The sequence below is a fragment of the Danio rerio genome, chromosome 17 (genome assembly GCF_049306965.1).
Source record: "Danio rerio strain Tuebingen ecotype United States chromosome 17, GRCz12tu, whole genome shotgun sequence".
Taxonomy (NCBI): domain Eukaryota; kingdom Metazoa; phylum Chordata; class Actinopteri; order Cypriniformes; family Danionidae; genus Danio; species Danio rerio.
This window is the reverse complement of record NC_133192.1, coordinates 34,464,483-34,488,566: the sequence shown is the minus strand read 5'-3', so window position 1 is coordinate 34,488,566 and position 24,084 is coordinate 34,464,483. Positions and strand designations below refer to the sequence as shown.

Sequence of the window (24,084 nt, the reverse complement as noted above, 5' to 3'; positions counted from 1 at the left end):
TTACAAATGAATCCGTCGCATGAGATTCCCCAGTCAAATTTAGAAGTGAAGTGCAACACAGAAATATAATATTTGAAAACTAAAGTGTGGTGTTAAATTGTCTTTATAGAAATAATAATAATAAAATACTTTTACAGTGTGTATAAATTGTTAGTATTTCTTATAATATAATAACATAAAATCACAAGCACTGAGCACATTCTGTGAGGCTGTCAAATCCAAACTGTATAAAAATATAAATATTGATTTACAAGCCCAAACCTACTGCTTTTATCACAAAAAGATGAACAATTGAGATGAATAATTCAACTCTTCTAGCTCACTGATGATAACTTAACACAAAGAGCTGTTCTGTAACTTTGCCAATCGGACTAATTGATGCTTTGCATGTGAATACTGGCCTTACATTACCACCCTTTAATGTAGGAACATCTCGTACCATTCTGAAATGAAAAGCTCAAACATCTTTGTTTTTAGGGTTTCTTTTTGTACAAATGCCTAATTGATTGGTTTTGTTTCTCATTCACGTTTTGACCATTTGGCTCTTTTTCCTCATAATTATTAGAATAATTTCTCCACGTGCAATTCCTTGCCAAAAATATATTTAGATCGATACTAGAAAACAACATCAGTGTTTACAAAAAACAAATCATTTGCCATAAAAGACTAATCATTTCAGGATAATTTCATTTTCGTAATTTTATAATTCTTACGTTTAATATCCGGACCAGGACATGGAAAAAACAACAATCCCAGTGGGACAGAATGAATAAATACCCTGTCTCGTTGAGTAAAACTCGCTCTTACCAGCAGATGGAGGTACTGGAACTGGAGTTTGCTTCAACATGTGCATTATATGGTCGGCAGATGGAGACAGACATCAGAGCCAGCAGATGTAGTATGAAACTGCTTACTTCTCTGTCTCGAAAGAAAGAAAGAATGAAAGAAAGAAAGAAAGAAAGAAAGAAAGAAAGAAAGAAAGAAAGAAAGAAAGAAAGAAAGAAAGAAAGAAAGAAAGAAAGAAAGAAAGAAAGAAAGGCATTTTAATACATGAGACATTGTAACTGTTACGATGCATTAAAATAGCTTATAATAAACATAACTTTATATCTTTGAATTAAAACCACACTGTTGAAAATTGATTTCCATCCATTGTATATTATTAAGCATAACTAACGACAGTGGAATAAATGCATGTTGGAATTTGTAACACATGGCTACTCAAAAAGCCCAACCAAAACACAGAAAATATATAAATGGAAAATTATATATTATATTTTAATTTTATTTATTTTTATTTTTCACATTTTCATTGGCTTTAATTTATAGTATACATGTATTATGCAAGGGCAACATTGTGGCTCATTGGTTAGCACCGTCACCTCACAGCAAGAAAGAAGGTCGCTGTTTTGAGTCCCGGTTGGGACAGTTGTCATTTCTGTGTGGTTTGCATGTTCTCCCCTTGTTCCTGTGGGTTTCCTCCGGGTGCTCCTGTCCAGGCACCCAAAGTCAAAAGACATGCGGTATAGATGAATTGAATAAACTAAATCAGCCGTAGTGTGTATGTGTGAATGAGTGTGTATTGGTGTTTCCCAGTACTGGATTGCAGATGGGAATTCGCTAAGTAAAACATATGCTGGATAATTTGGCCCTGATTAATAAAGGGACTAACCAAAGGAATATGAATGAATGAATGAATGAATGAATGAATGAATGAATGAATGAATGAATGCATGTATTGTGTATACATAAGTGAAATCTCTAATGACTGTAGATGTCTTTTAATCTAGTGTGAATTCAATATTATCACTGACACTACATGCTGTAAAATAAAATGTAATATTAATTCATTCATTTTCTTTTCGGCTTAGTCTCTTTATTAATCTGGGGTCACCACAGCAGAATGAACCGCCAACTTATGCAGCATTTGTTTAACGCAGCGGGTGCCCTTCCAGCTGCAACCCATCACTGGGAACACCCATGCACTCTCATTCACACAAATACACTATGGACAATTTTAGCTTACCCAATTGACCTGTACCGCATGTCTTTGGACTTGTGGAGGAAACATGAGCACCTAAAGCGTTACCCACTATGCCACTGTGCTGCCAATATAAGGAGGGATATATATATATATATATATATATATATATATATATATATATATATATATATATATATATATAGCCTATATATATATATATATATATATATATATATATATGTGTGTGTGTGTGTGTGTGTGTGTGTGTGTGTGTGTGTGTGTGTGTGTGTGTGTGTGTGTGTGATTTGTATGACATTTTGGACCCACAACATGACAAGAGCGTTGTTTGCTGTCATACGTATCATATACGAACACATATTATTACAATGGCCATTTGTCTTCAATATAACAGTTAATATTTATAGTAATATGAGATATATCAGGAACTGGCCGGAAGTGGTCTCTTTCAAAATTCTTTTAAGAGGGCTACTGGAACTTCTAACATAGCCTACTTTCGTCCGTTTTGGTCAACTGTAAAAGACCCAAGAAAGTGCGTGATTTTGGACATAACCAGCGTGATATGCCACGATATACCCCAGGCCCAGTCCTTATAAAATTCAACTCAAAAATGTAAAAACAAATCAACACTGACAGACTGAATCCAACAATAACGTTAAGCTTAGATTCGGATAGTTTCATAGACTGTAAAATGGATGGTTTACGTTCAGTTCACGTACAGTTCTAAAATAAAAGATAAGTTAGGCCTACTTCACCTGGTCGAATTTGTAGCACGGATGCATTTTTCACAAAGCAAGATCCAGTTTTAATAGTTGCTGTATTTTGCAACGGAAGGGGAATATGTTAAAAACGTATATTGACCCCATCTAGCGTCGAATCATAGCCTAACGTAACTTTAAAATTTAATTTACCAAAATGCAAGTTCGAAGGTCAAGTGTGACGTAGAGGATTCGCTAAAATCACTTGACCACCAATTTGATACAAGCTCTGAACCAGCTCTGTAAATATTTGAAAGCATCATAATGCAGACAGAAAGCATTCAATAACTTGTTAAAGAAAAAAAAATGTTAGGAAAGATTAAAGGGTAAACTATTATTATTAGTAGTAGTAGTAGCTAGTAGTAGTGGTAGTATTAATATTAGTATTATTATTGAAAAAATCAGTAAATAATTTTATTAATAATTTTATTTTAATGAATTATAAAACATATGATAACACCTTAAATTAAGGTGTAAATAGTGTGTTATAGTTCACCAAAAAAAGAAAAAATTACTGGTTACATACACTTATTCTACTTCTGTTATAGGCTACACAAATTAAAACACACACAACTTTAGGTTTTAGCAATGCATTAGTAAATTATGAAAAATTAATAAGTGTGTTTAAAAATGTTTCCTTGTGACCAAAAATGTTTGACTTCAGTATTTCTAAAATATAAAATTATAACCAAATATAATCAGAATCATAATTATTAAACAGAAAATATCACAAATGTTTTTTTTTTCCTAAGCAAACAAGCAGGGGAGGAGAACAACCCCTTACCTGTCATTTTTTACATTAAAATTATAAGTTACATATTCATATAACATCACTCTAGCTCATGTTAGTTGATTCATTTAAATTACCTAAGAGTTTTCTTTTAATGGCCAAATTTTTCAAATGTAAATTTAGAGTAAACATGTTATATGTTGTATAGCATTAAAAAAATAAGTTAAGTATTATTTTCCAAATTGCCTCAAAGCAATGGTTCTTTCTTTCGGCCCTCAGGAGCCTAGTACATTTTTGTACATTCCTATAGCATTTCACAAAGTTTGTAATTTTGTATTGAAAGAAAGAAAGAAAGAAAGAAAGAAAGAAAGAAAGAAAGAAAGAAAGAAAGAAAGAAAGAAAGAAAGAAAGAAAGAAAGAAAAGTTATTATATATACATTCAGGTTTGCACGCCTGTGTGGTGGTGTCAAGGTGTACGTCAATATGCCGGACGCAGTTAGAAGGATGTAAGTGGATCTCTGCCACGATGATTCGTCCATTATGCCTTGTTTTCGCCTGATGAGCACACGATGGCGCCATACGGCCAAATACCAAGGTCGGCCCGGTCGGTCGTTGGTGGCCGCTGTTGTTGCTGTAGCCGAACGGGCTTTAGGACCGCGGGGCGTGTATGTATGTGTGTGATTGCCGTGAGCCTCCGGTCTGCTGGTGCAGCTCGTTGTTCGGAGTCTTTTCGCCGAGCATGTGGTGTGTCAGTGGCGTCACTACACTTGCCGCAGTCACTAACAAAACCGACTGAGACCGAGACAGCGCTTTCTGACGAGGGCAAGGAAGTGTGACACGCGAGCAGCAGGTCAATAGCGATGAAAAAAGAGGGAATCGAGGGTACTGAGAGGTTTCTGAGCCCCGGTAAAGGCCGGGGACTCAAAGCCATCAAGCATTTTAAAGTTGGTGATCTAGTGTTCGCCTGTCCGGCTTATGCATACGTGCTGACCGTGAACGAGAGAGGCGGACGCTGCGAATGCTGCTTTACCAGGTCAGCGCTCCTTATAAGTCCACGACTCACACTTTACGGGTTTGTGCACGAGACTAGATTCTCCTCTGCTGTCGGGTTGTTTACGGGTGTTTCACATAAGAATGCATGCGCGCATTCATTAGATGTCACAATATGTGTATGTTAACTTTTATATTGGTTAATAATTATGTTTTAGTTACGATAAGCAGGTCATTTGCATTCATAAGGGGCTGATCTATCTTAAAGATGGCTGGCACATGCTTTCTGTTTGGGCTGTGTTTAAATGCTGCTGGGTCACGCCGTGAAGAGTGACCCAATTTATGTACACACCCAGCAGTTTGTGCTGTGGATGAATGCTCAGTGAAGTGACATAGAGGTAAACTTGCTTTTATATTTGGACATTCGAACTTTTCCCTATATAATATAATTTCTTAAAAGTATTGTTTGCAAACTCTAAATAGCGAAATTATATTAGCAGCCAATGACCATCAAAGTACAACATTGTTCGCAGTCAAATAAACAGTGTTAATGTTGTTTTCAAGTCATGTTTGCAGGTTTTTTCAGACCGAATATACAAAGTGTCAAGGTAAACAATATAGGGAGTGTGTCACAAGTTGTCACTGAACGATTATGGGAATATAAAACCAACTTTACCTCTTTTACAGCTTTACCTTTTTAAGTCAGAAAAAAATGTGTGATCTGATCTAGACTTAGGAAATCCTACATCTCTAATAAAAGTATCTGTGATCTCTGTGCAAGTGAAACTGCATGAAACATTTAAATTATTGTTTGTAGTAAGATTGCTTTTGATCATAGACTAAGGCCCCGTTTACACTAGTGCGTATTAGTTTTAAAACGGCGTTTTAGAATGAAAACGATCCGCGTCCACACTCGCGTTTTACCCAGCGTTTCTGAACTGCTCTCCGTCCACACCAAAACGCTGAAAACGCACATCACGTGACCACACACACACACTTTGGCAATCGCTGGAGCCCATCTACCCAGATGAGAGCTCTGCTAGTCGGACTTCTCATCAAGCATCTCCCGCTGGATCTAATCTCACTATATTTATTAAACGTGATATTTCATTCATCTTGTTGTCTTTATCTAACGACATTCCTGACTTTGGTCATTGGAATCTATTACTTGTTCTCAGGTAACGTGTTTTGGCTGAGCGCAAAGATAAGTTAATGAATAATGTAAGCACGTAGCCTACATTCTGTATATTGACTGATCGCTTGCCTTTATTTCCTATAATGTATAAACTTATTGTATGTTATACTTTTATAATGGCCATTATCGATTATTAAAACTGATATTCAGCAAAAGAGAGGGTCAGTGGCGTAGCGGACGGGCCCGCAGGGCACGCACCGCGGGGGGGCCCCACGTGATTAGGGGGCCCCGCGTCGTCGTGATTTTCAATAATTAAAAATCCACCGGCGAACGCAATAATCAAACTCTTGGGAACAACTGTGGTCGGAACCAAAGTTCACAGGTCTGTGTTCTCTGAACACCTCTCAAGCGGTGGACTACTTCATTCTGATTGCTTGCCGCCAATGTTGCCAACTTAGCGACTTTGTCACTAGATTTAGCGACTTTTCAGACCCCCTTAGCGACAAATCTAGCGACTTTTTTTGTGTTATTGGAGATATTTTTTAGACTGTCATTTGTCCATACTGTACCGTCCCTACTCTTCTCAACGAGCTGCGTGTGATGCCGCCGGCCCCTCCCCCGCCTCACAGCACTGACAGGCGGCCCAGTCAGTCCTCTACAGCAGCCTCTCCCACCTGCAGCCCGAGAGCAGATCACCCCTCTGCGTACCGACGACAAATGATTTAGCACAGGCAGTGTGAAGGTATTTCCCTTGTACAGTCAAACCGATGTACTTCTACTTTATTTTAACAATTTAATTGGAGCGTTTATTCTTTTCTTGTTCACAATCACAGATATTTTAGTGACAGTTTCTGAACTTGTCTGAGTTTATTACATATGAGAGATTACTGCACATTCACTACACATCTATAATGACATACTGTATTCAAACAGCAATAAATTTAGTTAAATAAACATGCTTATATAAAGTGTAGTGCAATTATAAATGCCCCTTTATTAACCATAGGCTGTTAAACAAACAGAAACGGTAGAACGTGATGACGCCAGTGATATGCAAATTGACGTGTGACGTATCTCCCCCCCCCCTTCATCGGGGGCCCCGTCAGCGATCCCTGCAGGGGGGCCTCTGCATTTTGCGCTACGCCACTGGAGAGGGTGTGTTTCGTATTTTCACTGAAATTGAAAGGAGGCAGTTGTTATCGGCTCCGTTTTGTTATAAATATGCACACAGTGAAGATGACTCTCATGCAGCACGACGCCTCAACATTTCTGCTGTCTGTTTAGTTGTTAATATTAAAATAAAAATAGGCAGTTCCTTATATCAAGTTTACATTTTATTGTTGAGAAAGTGAAACAACGTAGCCAAGGTGATGTGAATGAAGTTATAAAGTACACTGTTCCCTGTGAAGATTGACGCGTGTCCTCGGTATGTTTTCCATATCAAACTGAGAAGAAGAGATGCAGCCTTGATCAAACTTGCGAAGTCTGAACTTACACGGAGAAGATTCAGGACTGAACTGTGTGTTAGGCTACTTAATATTGAGGAAAAGCCCCAATCAGAGAGGCGAATGTCTGCAGCCCCGCCTCCGTTTTCAGATATCTCCGTCTTTCCCCATCCACACTGAGACGGAGCTGCAGCGTTTTAGAATGAAAACGGCCTCTCCAGCGTTTTCGAAACGCTCCGTTTTCGGCGCTCGAGAACTCCGGCGTAGTGTGGACGGATGGCGTAACCGTAGCAAAACTTATGCGTTTTCAAACTAAAACGCATTAGTGTAAACGGGGCCTAAGCTTCAGTCGTCAAGAAAGAACTTGTCAAGTTTACACTAGCTTTTTCCTTTTTGTTATTTTGAAAATGATAATTAACGCAAAATTGAAAATTTGCAGATTAATTTACTAAACCTTAGATCAGTCAGGACTTTTTCCTTTAGTAGCACAATAAAGTATAACGTTTAATTCAAATTGTGGTCTTTGTGATTCAGACACTGTAAATTAACAACAGCTACCAGCACTTGAGAGCCCAAAAACACATTCAGCAAAAGAAATAATTGATGTCGCTCCTGGTGCAGTGAGGTCTTATTTACTCAGAAAAGTCTGTTCATAAACTGGTTATTTGCATCATAAGTGTCTTCAGTCCACGTTCACAACATTCTGTAGCACAAGCCTCCAGTCACATGACATGCATGAATACGAACTCAGACATGATCTACTGCGTATGTTGTATTGCTCATCGAAATGCTACATTTCTGTTGTTATCTTACCTGCTGCAACCTAAATAAAAAAGTATGACTATCTTCACATTTATTTAAGATGTGGATTAAAGGTTATATTGTTGAAGAAAATCACAGATTCAATAAAACCTCAGTGCATCACCAACCAAGGATGTTACTTGTAAAATCACTATAGAAATAATGATAATTTTAATTGCTTTTTTGTTTTAATCACTAAGGATCACAGTTTCAAGTCAAAATCATCTTTTATGTTTTACTTATGAAAAAGTCCTACATCTTGAATGGCCTTGGATGATTAAATTAACAGCAATATTTCATTGCATTTCTCGGTGAACTATATAGGAAATGTGAGTTTAGCCATAAATGTAAAATTTCGGTCAAACTCTCATGCCATCAAATGGAAAAAATTAGCTCCCTGCTAAAAATAACACTTCTGTTGAACATAAAAGATATTCTTTGCAGTGTGTTTAAATGTTTCACAAAATATAAAGTCTGAAAGAGTGAATTTTTACAAAAAAAACCACAGCAAAATGACAGACTAATACAGTGCATTTAATATCTTGAGATACATATGTAACCTTGATTTTCATTTTGTGTAGCATCTATGTTTTTCTACGGTGTAATTAAAGAATTATGGGAAACAGAGGTAAATAAATCTGTTCCTTAAAAAGAGAAATGGTAACATGGAGTGTGAAAAGATATTCTTCTGAATCTGTTTGTCATTTTATTTAATTTTTTTGGCAGGAAAGAAGGGCTGTCGAAGTGTGGGAAATGTAAACAAGCCTATTACTGCAATGTAGAGTGTCAGGTAAGCCTCTTTTTGACTCTGGGGTCATTGAAGGACATTATTTCATTGGCTGTATGTGAATTCTCTCAAATAGTTCATGAAAAAAAAAACAGTCAGTCAGCTTCAGTCAAGCTAGTTGGTTTGGTGTGTTCCACACGTCACCCCTCATTGGTTAATGTCAGAGTTCATTGACCCAATTCAGCATGTCAACTCTGTGTTGGCTGAAGAGAGCGCTCTGACTGGTTATTCTGCAACGAATCAGAGTTTGAGTGTGATGTAGTGAAGTAGCAAGTAAACAAGTCAAGGAACACAGAGACCAGCTGTAATTTTGATACATTGCTCAAATATTTGCATTATTATTTTATCATCAGACATTTTTGCAAGAGTGATTCTCTCTGACAATTACTGTGAAAATAGAAATAGCAGATAAATGCTGCTTTGTTTACTTTTTGCACACGTGCATCAGAAGTTCTGGTTTTCCATTCTGAAGGAGAAAATGCACTACTGCTGTGTGGAAAGACATTCACCTGTGTAGGCTCAGAACGTGCACTCTTCTCTTTGCTAGCTAGTTGTTTGGCGCTTGGTGTGTACTGGCTCTAAGTCTTCTCTACCTGTCCCCAAAAAATAAGCTCTAACTGACAGTATCAAAGAACCCAAACTCTATCAGTTGGCAGAAATAAAAACAAAACAATTTAAGAGAGACCAACCACGGTCGGTGAACAGTTCTTGTCTGGAAAACGAATGAAGAAGCAGAGCTGCAGTAAATGACTGGCCAATCAGTGGCCTTGTCTTAGTCAGTTCCATGTTTGATGTTTAAGTTGGCCATAGGGATCTGTATAGAGAACTTGACTTGTCAAAAATAATGACCCATTATAAATGTAGTGCAGCAGTTATATTATAAACTGGTCAAAGCAGTTACTAAACCATGGTGTGAAACACTGTTGGCCAGTTAAACAACATCGCCATGACTGTATGTTTCATAAAGTTCATTTTGCACTATCAGCAATAGGAGCTATTTTTTCTCCCCTTACTCTTAGTACTTACACTGAAGTGCTCTAATTGTGTGGATGGTCCCACTGGAGCAACGCTAGCTGAAGTGCTGCTTCTGTGTATGAGCCAGAGTAGCACACACTCCGAATGAACTCAGTGCCTAATAGAATCGCTTTACCTAAAATCACACCTGCAACCTTTTCTTAACAGACCAAATCTTCTGGACTTATACCACACTTTGCCACATGCCTGTTTTGATCTGTTTAGGCTGCATTTCCATGTCTTGATAATTAGTTGTGATTTATTTATTACATTATATTTTTTCTTTGACAGTCGGCTTATTCATTCCTTTATATGTAAAACCCATACTGTACATCTGATTTACACTACACATACTGTATATCTGATTTACACTACACATACTGTACATCTGATTTACTACACAAATACTGTACATCTGATTTACACTACACATACTGTACATCTTACTACACACATACTGTACATCTGATTTACATTACATGCTTGTTCCTTGTTTCCTCTGAGCGTTACAGTACAGGTCTCCTCAATCAGGCTTGCGTTTCCTCTAGGACTGCACGAATATATCGAAAAAATTATGGTTATCAAGATAATAGTATATACAGTATTCAAATCACAGGGAAATGCAATAAATTAAATTTATTTTTGTGCCCAGCATTTGTGTGCTGCATGCATAAGTTATCCAAATCTGACCAATCAGATGGGGCCTTTACAAACTTCATCCCCACTTTTCCAGTAGGTGCTGTTAGCTGAACCTAGAGCTGAAAATAAATATGAATTCAGTCATTCGTGGTGTTTTAAAGTCTAAGGCCCAATCCCAATTCTACCTCTTAGCCTTTCCCCTTCCCCTTACCCCTTGTTTTGTGCATTTACATGAAGTTGTAGGGGTGTCCCAAATCTCTTTAGCTTGAAGGCATAGGGCTATTGGGAAGAGCTAGATAGCCCTTGAAACAGAGATTTTTCAGGACCACACAACGTTAAAATAAAAATCGCTAATTTCGCTATCTATAATACCTAAGAATAACTCCTGTACACCAGTCCCTCAACATTGTCACTGATACTTAAATACCCTGTCAGAAAAGTCTGGTGACCGGAAATTAGCTTTTTACAGTGTCTGCTATAACGTTATTGTTGTTTTCATGTGTTTACATTGATGAATATCGTCACTTTGTAAAAGCACAGTACAGTTACGAGCTTATTTCCGCATTATATCATTAGAATAACATGATATTGTTGTATTCTGTAATTTCCTGAAGATAAATACCAAAAAATAGCACAACTATAATAAACACAGCAGTCACTATCGTCAATCTCATATGTAGTAAGAGATCATGATGACATAAAATGATGTGTGCAAGGTGCTGTAGTGCTGTCCCATTTCTTAGGGGTAAATTTTAAAGCCCTTTCCCTTCACACTCTGTTTCAAGGGCCGAAGGGGTAGGAAGTAGAATAATAGAATTGGGATTGGGCTTAAATGTTTGTACCTTGACATAGTTTTGTTTTAATTAATTTACTCAGAAAAATGTCTATTACCTGTTTAATTCAAGGTGATCATAACATAAATAAAATATTTGTGTTAGTTGCTGCTAAAATAGCATTTTGCAAATTAGATATACTGCAAGAAATATTGCTATCACAACACTCAACAGCAATATTGCTTGTTTTCCTAGTACTGTGCAGCCCTAGTTTCCACTGCCAACAGTACCCTTACTTATTTGGTGTGTTGTAGGGCTGTGCGATTAATCATAATAGAATCGAAATCGCAATTTGAAACATTGCGATTAGTTATTCGCAAGAGGCTGCAATAAAATTATGTATATGTAAACAAAAATAACAAATAACATCTGAGGTGAAGTGCTTCAAAACCAGCCCCCTATGCTTCAGAAAATTAAACATGCTAGACTTTCTGTGATGGTGTCGTGAGGCATCTCGTACATGGTATCGGTTGTCGTGAAAGATGCTACGTTACATGAGAAGAAACGATTGAATCTTGTGTCACAACGTCCATTTGTCGTTTACCACACATCACCCATGACACCCTACGTCAAGGAAATTGTGCTGAAATAGTCTGATCTGACCGGGGCTTTATAACTAGCCCACTGAATGAGCACACTTTTGTTCTTCCCAACCAAAATTGTGCAACTGAACTATACCCACAATACAAAAAAGAAAACAAACAGGAAAGCCCTGACCATTGGGATAATGGTCTCTGCTGCATCAAAAGCATTAATAGACTAACTAATATCAAAGAAAAACAGCATTTGTAATATTTGAATATTTCGGTTTCAAAGTCACAGACACTGAACACAAATAAGTAATTTTTAAGAGCTGTCACAGAATTTTTAACATGCCTTACAGATTATTTTGCTGAAGCTTAAATTAAATTAAAATCAGCTTGAATTAAATCGTAAATTTAATTTCAATCGCAATATTAAATTCAAAAAATCATAATTGGATATTTTCCCCGAATCGCACATTCTTAGTGTGTTGTATGCCAAAACATTAAAATCGACGTCATTCGCCCTCCAAAATAAACCGTTTACATATCATGTCTTCTGCAAACTCAAGTTTATTATCTCAAATTTAGATATTCGGCAATCACCCTCAAAAACGACAATGGAGTAAACAAATTGTAAATGACAATAGAGGTCATACAGAAGATCCTGTTCCTGCTTGGCATGTGGCTGTTAAAATAACAAAAATAAGCCTCTGTTCTTGTGACAAACAGTGTCGTGGCACTGATTGTGTTGTCAATCCATTGTCTTATTGCACACACTGGTGACAATTCTCTGTAAACTAATATTGTTCATCATTGAGTCCATATTTTTGGTACTGTAAGGTTCTAATGGGTACCCTAAGAATAGGGTGATAAATAAGCGGAGCAGTACAATAACATTTGCTATTTTGTTAACTTTGACTGTGGAAATGGAAAAAAATGCTAACTCTGCTATACTGTACCGAACCGCACCACTCAGTGGAAAGGCAGACATATAATCAAATGATCAGAGATTTCTTTCCAGTGTTGGAATGCAGGGATTAAAGTTCTCCGTCGTTACGACGGATTTCCGTCAATTGGAGCGAGTCATTGACGGATTTCCGTCAATTACAGTGTTCCGCTTGTTCTTAATTTTTTTTCATGCTCTTTTCCTAATTTTAATGCTGTAAATATAGGCATTTCTCAAATAGTGTAATAAATGTCTTAATTTTAGTTTGAATAGGTCTTAAATTAAGAAAAGAAGTGTATTCAGCCTGCTGAGGAGGAAAAAAATTTTGTGATCAAAGCCTGGAGTGGAGCAAATGCACGTTCCTCTCTCCACTCTAAGCGTTTTAGCATCACTCCGCTATGGATCCACTCCGGGTTTTGGTATAGTTTCAGAGAAGTACATGTCAGGCTACGGCTGAGGTAAGTTATTTATATTTAAGATAGCATGGACCCATTTATAATGCAGGAAGGCTCCGATGTTTCGGAGATCGAAAAAAGTGTAAAAAATAAATGGAGATGGGCTTGGCTTAGCGAAATTGGGGAGAATGGCAAGCCTTTTAGTTCGTGGGCAAAAAAAATTAAACAACCAGGTACGTGTCTTTGCACAGTATGCCACAGGAAACTTCAATATGGCAGTAATGGCAAAAAAGTGCTAGCTCGCCATCAGTCAGAAGCCAGTCACAATGCCGCCGTTCGTGCTCTACAGTACACTTGCTCCCTGCCTGGTGCGACAAGTACCACAACGGAGATTCATGCATCTATGGCCGACCGTGTGTGCGATGTAAAAGTGCGCGTATGTTCTTTCATAGCGGAGCATGACCTGTCGTTCACAATCTCACAACCGCTAGTTAATTTGATGCAGTCAGTTGTCAAAGACAAGAGTGCACTTTCAAGATTGTCAATGTCTAATGCACATGCCTCCTACTTGTGCACACATGGTATTGCTGCTTATTGGAAGTCCGAATTGTCATCTAAGCTGAAAACGAAGATGTTCTCATTAAATGTAGATGAGGCAACAGATGGAAACATGGACAGGATTCTGAATGTTCTTGTTCGGTACTATGATGAAGATGTGGGAAAAGTGGCAACCCAGCATCTAGCCTCGAGGAAACTGAATATCGCAGATGCCTTATCAATCACAAACACATTGACAGATATTCTCCAGTCATATAGCCTGAACTGGAATCAGGTTGTTGGTATACTGTTGGATAACTGCAGTGTGATGAGAGGGAAAAAGTCTGGAGTAGAGACACTAGTCAGAAGAGAAAATCCATCACTGCTGGATGTCAGCGGAGACACTGTCCATATGGTCTCGAATGCAGCCAAGGCCCTTTTAAATACTTTCCAGGGATTTGTGGAACAATTTTGCTCTGATGTATACTATGACATTGAAAAATCACCCAAACAGAAAGAAATTTTTTCTGAGTTCCAGTCCTTACTTCATTTGGAGAATAAGAGCCTAATACGTCCCATCAGCAGCAGGTTCCTGCAAATGTTAGATGTGTGCAACAGAATACGGGACCTTATGGATCCATTGACCGTGCACTTCTACAGCGTCCTGTCTTCTCATGATCAACACAAACACAGGTACTTCTATTTTTGTATCATCTTATTTCTGTACTAGTAGGCTTTTTTTGGATCTTTAATAAAACACACACACGCACAGGTCTATGGTGATATCTTTGTGGGGCCCTTCCATAGGCATAATGTATTTTTTACTGTTTAAACTGTATATTCTATCCCCTTCCCCTTTTATTTCCCACGTGGGGCCCACAAAAAGGGCCCCACAACATCAAAAATCCCCGGTATTACTATCCATGAGGGGACATTTGGTCCTAAAAAAGTAATATAAATAAACACACACACACACACACACACACACATATATATATATACACACTCACTTTTTTGTTATTAATAATATTTAAAGATGCAGACATTTACTGGATTTTTTTACATAACAAATCTAAACCAAGGGGTGGCGATGCCTCAGTGATCAATCAGGTTATGTATATAAAGTTATAGATACAGTGACTCAAAGGGTTAAATATGTTAGAACAGTGAAGCTCAGCTTTATTCCAGATGCTATCAAATTATTAAATAATCTTTATATAGAAAAAAGGATGAGTCTTGACCTGTAAACTCAAAAATTATGTCATGACTGTTGAAGTATTGGCAATTAGAAATAGCATTGTCTATTTTTTCTCCTTAATCCTTATTTGTATATTATAATTTTGTGATGCAGATGGCTCCTGAACCAGCTTCTTGATAAGCATGCAGTTACATCTGATGAGAAGGCCAGGATAATATGTCTGCAACAGCAAATAGCAAAATCTGCGAGGATAGGAAGTGATGTCAACAAAAAACGAAAGACACGCATCTGTATGCTTTTTTCCGAGTTCGACAAGCTCACAACCATTATTGATTTGTATCGAGGTATGTTCACTTTTTATTCACTTTAAGTGTTAAGAAAAGTACAGAGATTTCTTATTTATTGAAATCCCTTTATTGCTATATTTATTATATGCTTATTTTTCTTGGAATCCTTGAATGGAATCTGAGTTAACTATAAATAGTTTTTAGATCACTGTTAATCAGATCACTTTGGTTAATACTACTACTACTAATAATAAACTATTTATACAGCAGTTTTCAAAAACAAAGTTACGGACTTATTAACCAGATTTAAAACATGTCAGGACTGATGTAATTTAAACTAGACAATTGAATAATACAAATGGAAATAACAAATCTAGAAAATAATATTAAAGGGTTGTAATGTTCTAAGAAGAGTATGTTACATTGCTATGAATGTGATAATTAATCAATGAATAAAATATACAGACCCATTTCTAATCTGGTTCTATTGTGATTTTTAGGTGTACTTCCAACTTTCCAGGTGTTCCTGAAGAAGTTGCAACATGAAAAGCCCATGATTCATGTGCTGCATGCTGAAATGCTACTGCTGGTTAGGGAACTTCTCTCCAAATTTATGAAGCCTGAAACTATCCCTTTGAGTGCAAATGGCTTGTTGAAGCTTAATGTTCACCAGAGAGACCTGCAGTACACTGACAAAAGGTTGTCTGTGGGAAGATTCAGCTTCTTTGCCTTAAACAAGGCTAGAGTGGAAAAGAAGCCCTGGGTGCAGAAGCTCTACAGTTCTCTCAGAGAAGGCTACATAAAGGCAGCAACATTCCTCCTGAAAAACCTGCCCCTCAACAACATCATCATCACCTCTTTATCTGCGTTGACACCATCATTGATTCTCCACGAATCAGTCCAAGGTGCATTCAACACCTTGGCCAAGGCCTTGCCAAATGCTGTGAAGTCAGAAGAGTTGGGTCAACTGGATGAAGAGGTTCGAGCCTACCAGATTAATACAGATCTAGGAGCACAGGCCAAATGCTTTGAGGAGAACAATGCACGAATCGATGTTGACTGGTGGAGTAAGATTTTTGCCATGAAGATGACAGGAGGAGGAACGAGGTTCCCCATCTTAGGGAAGTTGGTAAAGGCTCTTCTGTCATTGTTCACTGGCCCTCTTGTAGAAGGATCATTTAACATGATGGATGATATAATTGAGAAAGACAGGGTTAGGCTGAACATTGAGACTTATGAAGGTTTAGCCATTCTCAAGTCCAACATGAAGGTAATGGGCAAAACTGCATCTAAAATGCAAATTACCCCTGCATTAAGGAGATTTTGCCTGTCTTCTTATGAGACATACCAAAATCATCTGAAGAAAAAGAAGGTGAACCTTGACAATCAAAAGGAAAGGAAACTGAGGGAAGCTGTGAAGGTTCTCTCAGAAGTTAGGGTTAGAAAAGTAAAGAAAGGTTCCACCTCTTATGTTTGTGCTAAAGCCCCCACCTCTTCCACCCTGGGAGTTAAACGAATAGCTGCTGCTACAGCCTCCACCTCCTCCACTGCTGGAGTTAAAGGTAAATCTGCTGCTACAGCCTCCACCTCCTCCACTGCTGGAGTTAAAGGTAAATCTGCTGCTACAGCCTCCACCTCCTCCACTGCTGGAGTTAAAGGTAAATCTGCTGCTACAGCCTCCACCTCCTCCACTGCTGGAGTTAAAGGTAAATCTGCTGCTACAGCCTCCACCTCCTCCACTGCTGGAGTTAAAGGTAAATCTGCTGCTACAGCCTCCACCTCCTCCACCTCTCCTGGAGCCACTCCTGCACATGTAGCTAGTCAAACACTAAAACGGGTTTCAGGTGTAGCCAAGCTTCAGGAATATGGTTTTACAGCCAAAAAGCAGAAAAAGTGAAAAGCACTCTAGAGGCATTTGGACAAGAAAAGCACTTTTTGGAATTTAGTGGTGGTGCTGTTACTTTTTTTTTGCTGTTAATTATTAATAGTTTCACAAAACATTGTTTGGTGTTATAAGATACATAAAACATGCACTGAAAATACACTTTTTGAAAAAGCACTTTTTGGAATTTAATGGTGATGCTATTACTTTTTTTCTGTTCATTATTAGGAGTTTCACAAAACATTGTTTGGTGTTATAAGATAAATAAAAATATGCACTGAAAAAAACACTTTTTGAAAAAGCTCTATTTTGAATTTAATGGTGGTGCTATTACTTTTTTTCTGTTAATATGAGTTTCACCAAACATTTGGTGTTATAAGATAAATAAAAACATGCACTGAAAAGATGTGTGGTAGATGGTTGATTATTTGTCAAGTTATATATTTTTCAAAGATAGCTTTTAAAATATGCAAACTGGCAACATTAAAGCGGTTTAATCTCCCCTTAAAACGCTATTGGTCTCGGCTATTTAAATAAAATTTTGGTTTTAGGAATATGGCTTGGCCTGAAAAAAGTTCAGTCACAAGAATTTTTTTCACTTTAATCCCTGGGAATGTCACAGTAATTTATATATTGATTTTTGCACTGCTATAAAATATTAATTTTATCTCATAATCTTTGTATAAGACAAAGCACAGTTGAGTCACTTCCTCAATTATGAATTCCTCCAGGATAGCGCTGTGTGGAAACCACAGGCAGAGTGACAGCTCGGTAATTGATCTTTGCTGGTGAGTGCCAAGCGCAGTCCAGAATCCAGCACAAAAAAATAAAGATCATCAATAATCCATTTGCACTCTGCCACAAGTCCCTTCTGTCTCGTCCCTGCTGTTTTTCTGCATCGTACAAGTTGTGGCATTAGAATCAGCCTATCCATCATCATACAGCTGTACAGTGTTCACACTTGTCCCTCTGTGGATTTTAGCTTCTCGGCTTGAGTTGAATAACAAAGATTGTACATGATGTTAAAGTGTTAGTTCAGCTCAAAATTAAAATTGTCACAGTTTCATCAAAAGACTTTTGTTCGCATTTGGAAACAAATGAAGATATATTAAACCAAATCTGAGAGATTTCCAGCCCTCCATTGAAAGTTTATTCACCAAAAACTCTCATGCTGATGAATTCATGTGAATAAAGCTATTTAATCAAAGTGTTCTAAAGAGACACAATTGACTCCTAAGAATATAAATATGAACATTATCAAAGTTTCCTTTTAAGGAAAGTCTGTTCACTCGACGGTCAAATTTGCAACACTCTGGGCAGTTCATCCAAAATCTGATCTAAATGAATGGGAAAATCCTAAAATCTTGAGAACTGCCTGCTGAAGTCGCAATTTAATTCTATTCAGCTTTATTTGTATAGCGCTTTTACAATGTAGATTGTGTCAAGGCATCTTCACATAAATAGTCATAGTAACTGGAACAGTGTAGTTCAGTTTTTAGTGTTTAAGTTCAGTTCAGTTTAGCTCAGTTCAGTGTGATTTAAAATCATTACTGAGAGTTCAAACACTGAAGAGCAAATTCATCGATGCGTAGCTCTACCAATCCTGAACCATGCGAGCCAGTGGCGACAGCGGAGAGCGAAAAAAAACTTCACCTGATAGGAGTGAAGAAAAAAAAACCTTGAGAGAACCAGACTCAGTTGGGCACGACCATTTTAGTTTCTCCGCTGGCCAAAAGTCTTGTGCGGAGCTTCAGTCACCGTGGTGGAGACTGGAAGATTAATTAAATTGCATATTTCAAATCAACAAAATCTAAAGTGACCTGTCGCATTTACTGTAGTTGCTTAAGCTCGATTTTCTATTTAAAACACATTTTCACTGTTTTCTTCAGATGATTCCTAAGTCACTACAAATAATCAAAGTCTTCATTCCACAACCATTTTCGACTAGAAGAAACCCCCCTTTCTTCCCTTCTCCTCTTCCCTTTACCTAAATTAGATGGCACAGCGGCCCAGTGGTTAGCACTGTTGCCCCACAGCAAGAACACCGCTGCCTCTGGTCCTTGCCAGGTCGGTTGGCATTTCTGTGTGTAGTTTGCATGTTCATTCCCTGTCCACGTGTGTTCCCTGGTTTTCTCCCACCTTCCAAAGATATGCCTCATATATAAACCGACTAAGCCAAATTGCACCATAGTCTAGCTCCCAGCATCAGTATTTCCTTCTCAAAGCAGTTCACCTTTAGCCACATCAGCCGGGGAGTTTTCGAGATCTACCTGAGCTCAATCTCTCCTCTCGCCCTTGCAAATGGGAGAGAGCCCTAAGCTCGAGGATCCCTTGATATATATATATATTTATATATATATATATATATATATATATATATATATATATATATATATATATATATATATATATATATATATATAAACTGCTCATCTAAATTAGTGTTTTTATGGAATTTATTGCCTGCTAGATTACCTACAGGACGTTCCATGCCTAAATCATGTGATTTTGCCGCAAGCATCCAAGACCACAGCATTCAAACACACATAACAATGTTTTGATAACACCACAGAAGCAACAAATGGTTCTCTGGCAAAGAAAGAGTATATAAAAATACACACACACACAAACAGAGAGAGAGAGACACAGGGTTTTCCGTTTATATATCAAAAGGAGTAGTCAAAAAAGAGCAGCAAACCAAAATAGCTCAAGCAATGATCATGGAGCGGGTCCCATAGCCTGTTTATTTTAAGGGACTTGGTTGTTTCTCTATTCCTAAATTGAGCTGGAAGGCGTTCTGGCCGCACTGTTGCTATGACGATCCATCTCAAACGCATTAGGGATCAGTTTCTGTATGCTCGCCAGAACGCAGGATTTGGTTTGTTCATTGCCCAGTAGCCTGTGAGGCAGCCCGAGACTAATTCAAAGTCTTATCTCGCAGGAATTCTCCTATTCGCCTTGAGGTTTCATTCAATCAGAAAGCATGAGTCATCAAACGGAAGCGAGCCGACATGAGATCGCTTTCATCAAAAGCATATCATATCAGAAAGAAGAGCTGCCTGTGACCCTTCATGCTGGGTTATATTCACCTTTAAGTGTGTTATGCTGTATATGTTGTGATCTCTTGGTGAAATGTGAAAATATGATATGTTTTCAGCTTTTGGGAAAATAAACCATGGCCTTGTGCTTTTTTAGAGAGGAGACTGGCCCATGCACAAGCTGGAGTGTTCTGCCATGTGTGCGTATGGGGAGAATTGGTGTCCGTCTGAAACCGTACGACTGGTCGCCAGAATCATTCTCAAACAGGTGAGGGAGCTTTTTATTATTCTTTTTTTCTTGTTTGTTTTGCGTTGTTGTATGACTTGTTGTTTTTTCAACTATAAATTGGAAAGTTCACCAACACATGAAAATTCTGTAAAAAAAAAAAAAAAAAAAAAAAAAATAGGTAGAATGATGATGTTTTAAAAAATTATTTTTGGTAACAATTCGGTCACAATTCATGCTATTAACTAGCCTACTGCCTTAAGCCTGGTTTATACTCGACGCGCTTGCTTGTTCGCTTGGGTGCACATGGCGAATGTGACGTCATCACGGATTGTGCGAATGTTCATTTTGGGTGCGCACGTCATCATTTCAGCTGGCGGTGCGCACGGCATTTTTTGAGACTCGATCGAACAGTGTGTGCAGTGCTGCGTTTGATTTGAGTTGAATATGAATCATTCTGAAGATATTTTGTCTGAAACAGTATGACTGTAAACACATCTTTATGATTTGTGATCATAGAGATAACCTGATAACCAATAATTCTTGGCTAGAAATTGCAACAGCAGTGGAAAAGGAAAAAAAAAACATTTGTTAAAAGGTTTGGAAAAACCTGAGAGATGAGTTTGTTAAAACTAAAAGAGACCATGGCAAAAGTGGATTCACAATTACAGAAATATGTTTTTCACCAGCCATAAGTTTAACACTGATTTATATATTGCAAATTTGAATTTAAAACTATTTAATAGTTACAAAGCTATAATTAAGTCACAGAATTATTTCTTTGATAACTGGGAAGGAATATTTAAACCTAATGTTTTACAATATACTGCTGCCTTTTTTTTCTAGGCTTTATTGGTGATAATGGTCAGGAATGCTGGACCATAATTGCCTTTTTAGTATAAGTAGGACAGAAACTAGCCAGACAGTAATGTGTGAACTGTGGAGCGGGCTAAATCTAAACAACATCTGTATTTTTTAGTAAGTGCACTTTTTTGTTTTAATTCTTGCCATAATAAAAAATATATTTTTAGAGCAACTCATGTTCTGTTGTTTTAAATATTTTAATAAACTTTAAAAGGTAAAACTGTCTGAGATATGAACAAAAGCAAGTGATGCATCAAAGTTTGATTAATGCGGTGAAGACTTGACTGAAGTCATGACTGAAGACTTTTGTAGCTAAAGTGTTTTTCTTACAGTGAAGATGCTAAAAGCACAGTTTGTTTCATATTTTTATTCTATTGTATTTATTTCTCTTTCCTTTGCAGGGAGGAAAATAATATATGCAGTTGAAGTCAGAATAATTAGCCCTCCTGAATATTAGCAACCTTTTCCCCCCAATTTCTGTTTAATGGAAAGATTTCTGAACATAATAGTTTTAATCATTCATTTCTAATAACCGATTAATTTTATCTTTGCTATGATGACAGCTAATAATATTTTAGTAGATATTTTTTTAAATACAAACATTCAAATTCAAAGTGTGATTCAAAAGCTTAATTAGGGTAATTAGGCAAGTCATTATATAACGGTAGTTTCTTCTGCAGACAATCAAAAGTATATATTGCCTAAAGGGGCTAATAATATTGGCCTTAAAAGAGGTTTCAAAATATTTAAATTTGCTTTTATTCTAGCCAAAAGAAAACAAATAAGCCTTTCTCCAGAAGAAAATTATTAGTGGAAATGCTGTTAAAATTCCTTGCTCTGTTAAACATCATTTGGGAAATATTTATTTAAAAATAAATTTTCAGGAGTGTTAATAATTTTGACTTCAACTAATAATCGTTTTGAATAATCGTGATTACAATTATGACCAAAATAATCGTGATTATGATTTTTCCCAAAATCGAGCAGCCCTAATACAAACTATTATTAAACAGCTAATTAGTAGTGGTTTTAGTTAATGGTTTGTTAATACCGTAAAATTGTGACCTAAAGTGTCTCCAATGTTTTTGTCCAGAGTAAAACAAAACAAAACATTAGATTAGTGCTATATATTTTCTTTGACTTGTGCAATTAATGCTTAAATTAAGAAATTTGCAAGTCAGTGTAGGGGTTCAAATGTAATTTTGGCATTATCTTTCCCTAATTAATGTTATACTTTGTGTGATTAAAAGCTGCGTAATGTTTCATGGATGCTAATAGCAATAGCAATCCAGAAGCCTAATTCGGCATCAGTTTAACAGCCTTCTCAGAGAGAAGACTACATTTATACCCTATCATACCACACTGAAGTGATCGCTTGGAGAAACTGAACTATTTTGTGTTGTGTCAGTTTAGTGGCTAATTCATACGAGTTCAGTCGTACAAAAATGTACTATTTTAAAAAGGAGGCGTGGCACCCAACCACACCCCTAAACCCAACTGCCATTGGTGAAAATAGTACTAAATCTTACGAATTTATAAAAATTTGTCACAATGTGTGGAACCACATATCTTTGTAAGCAGATTTTTCTCTGTAATGAGCATAAATAAAAAGAAAGCTCATGCACAAGCACTTGAATCACATTCTGAAGTTGGCTGCGACTCAGTATGTGACGCCTGATATTGATGCGCTGTTGAAAGCTAAAAGATGCCAGTTATCAGCGGTCAAATAAACTATGCAACCTCACTTAAAGTGCTACATGAGACACCCTGACATATTTCTGTGATCTGTTTAACAGTTCTGTGAATCACTGAGGCATTGTGTGTTTGTGTTCTTTTTCTCTAGAAATTTTAAATAAAGTTGGTGTGATCAATAATGATGTTGTGTCTACTATTTTGAACACACTGTGCTCAGGCTCCAGAGTTGTGTTTCATGTTGATCATATTAAAACAAAGAAAACAATTTGAATTTGTTGTTTTTTTAAGTTACATATACCATGATTTTACCAGTTTGGCCCATTTATGAATAGATTTTACTCCATGTGGCCCCTGAGATAAAATGAGTTTGACACCCCTGTTTTAAAGCCTTAAAGGAATAATTTAAAGAGATTGTTGGTTTCCATATCTATTTCTATATATTTCTATATTCTGAGGACATACCTGAAAAAGTAAGGAAAATGTTCCTTTGTGGCCTGCTGCTCCAAGGCTGTGGAATAAACAGCTCAAGTGGTTCCAAACCTTTTGTTCTGTTTTTTTTTTTTTGTTTGTTTGTTTCTGTTCAAAACTAAAGAACATATTTTCCACTAAATATTATATTTTTAAGAAAGCTGAAAACCTGTAACCAATGACTTCTCTAGTAAAAACAAATGCCATGGAAGTCAATGGATTCCAGCTTTCTTTTTCAGAAAGAAAACTCAAACAGGCTTGGAACAATTGGAGGACGAATGAATAATTATAGAATACTCTGTTTTGAAATATCCCTTAAAAGTGTTCCAAACAGTCCCAGAGTCCCTAGTAAAAACTCAAACTCAAACAAGCTTGGAACAATTGGAGGACGAGTGAATAATTATAGAATACTCTGTTTTGAACTGTTATCCCTTAAAAGTGTTCCAAACAGCCCCAGAAAAAAGCTTTAAACATTTTTTTTAATTATTGTTTCAAGTGATGTTTGTTTTTGGCATTTTAAAATACAAAATAATAGTACTTCTTGATCAGACTACTTATTTTAAATTAGCTGAAACCACACAGTTCCTGAGGGACAGTTATTAGGGACAACTTAATAGTTTTTTAAATCAAATTAAGATTTTTAAAAACATTAATGCTGTTTTACTCCCTGACCCAATGATAGCCATTTTTGGCTGGTCAGATTTTCTTGAGACTCTACACCGAAATGTTACCTGTTCAGTATGGCATGATCATAGCTAAAAAAGTTTTTTGTTGTTGGAATAAAAATGTTAAGCCTCTGTTTTTTGACTGGCTTCTCGGACTCGCCTCCACTTTACATTTGGAAAGAATTAGATATACCACCTCTGGGAACTCTGCGAAATTTGATAAAA

The 24,084-nt window shown here is 37.0% G+C and overlaps 2 protein-coding genes and 1 long non-coding RNA gene across 7 annotated transcripts in view; 2 read left to right on the top strand and 1 right to left on the bottom strand.

Moving 5' to 3' along the window:
* Positions 1-2,873, bottom strand: part of LOC137488119 (uncharacterized) — a 176,783-nt gene extending 173,910 nt beyond the window's left edge. For all 4 annotated transcript variants that reach the window (XR_012393500.1, XR_012393499.1, XR_012393498.1 and 1 more), the window contains exons 1-2: positions 2,758-2,873; positions 808-918 (exon numbers count right to left, since the gene is read on the bottom strand). This is a non-coding gene — a long non-coding RNA (uncharacterized lncRNA). The remainder of the gene's footprint in view (positions 1-807; positions 919-2,757) is intronic.
* A 1,331-nt stretch (positions 2,874-4,204) lies between these two features.
* smyd2a (SET and MYND domain containing 2a) overlaps positions 4,205-24,084 on the top strand; it is a 33,705-nt gene continuing 13,825 nt past the window's right edge. The window contains exons 1-3 of one of the 2 annotated variants that reach the window (XM_068214403.2): positions 4,205-6,357; positions 8,588-8,651; positions 20,099-20,209. In XM_068214403.2, coding sequence (XP_068070504.1) covers positions 20,114-20,209 — 96 coding nt within the window. In that variant the 5' untranslated portion in view covers positions 4,205-6,357; positions 8,588-8,651; positions 20,099-20,113. 2 annotated transcript variants of the gene reach the window in all.
* On the top strand, positions 13,011-16,949 carry LOC101884596 (uncharacterized). Its single transcript, XM_009293160.5, has 3 exons — positions 13,011-14,229; positions 14,888-15,078; positions 15,522-16,949. The coding sequence occupies exons 1-3, from the start codon at positions 13,088-13,090 to the stop codon at positions 16,916-16,918; spliced, it is 2,730 nt and encodes a 909-aa protein (XP_009291435.1). The 5' UTR covers positions 13,011-13,087; the 3' UTR covers positions 16,919-16,949.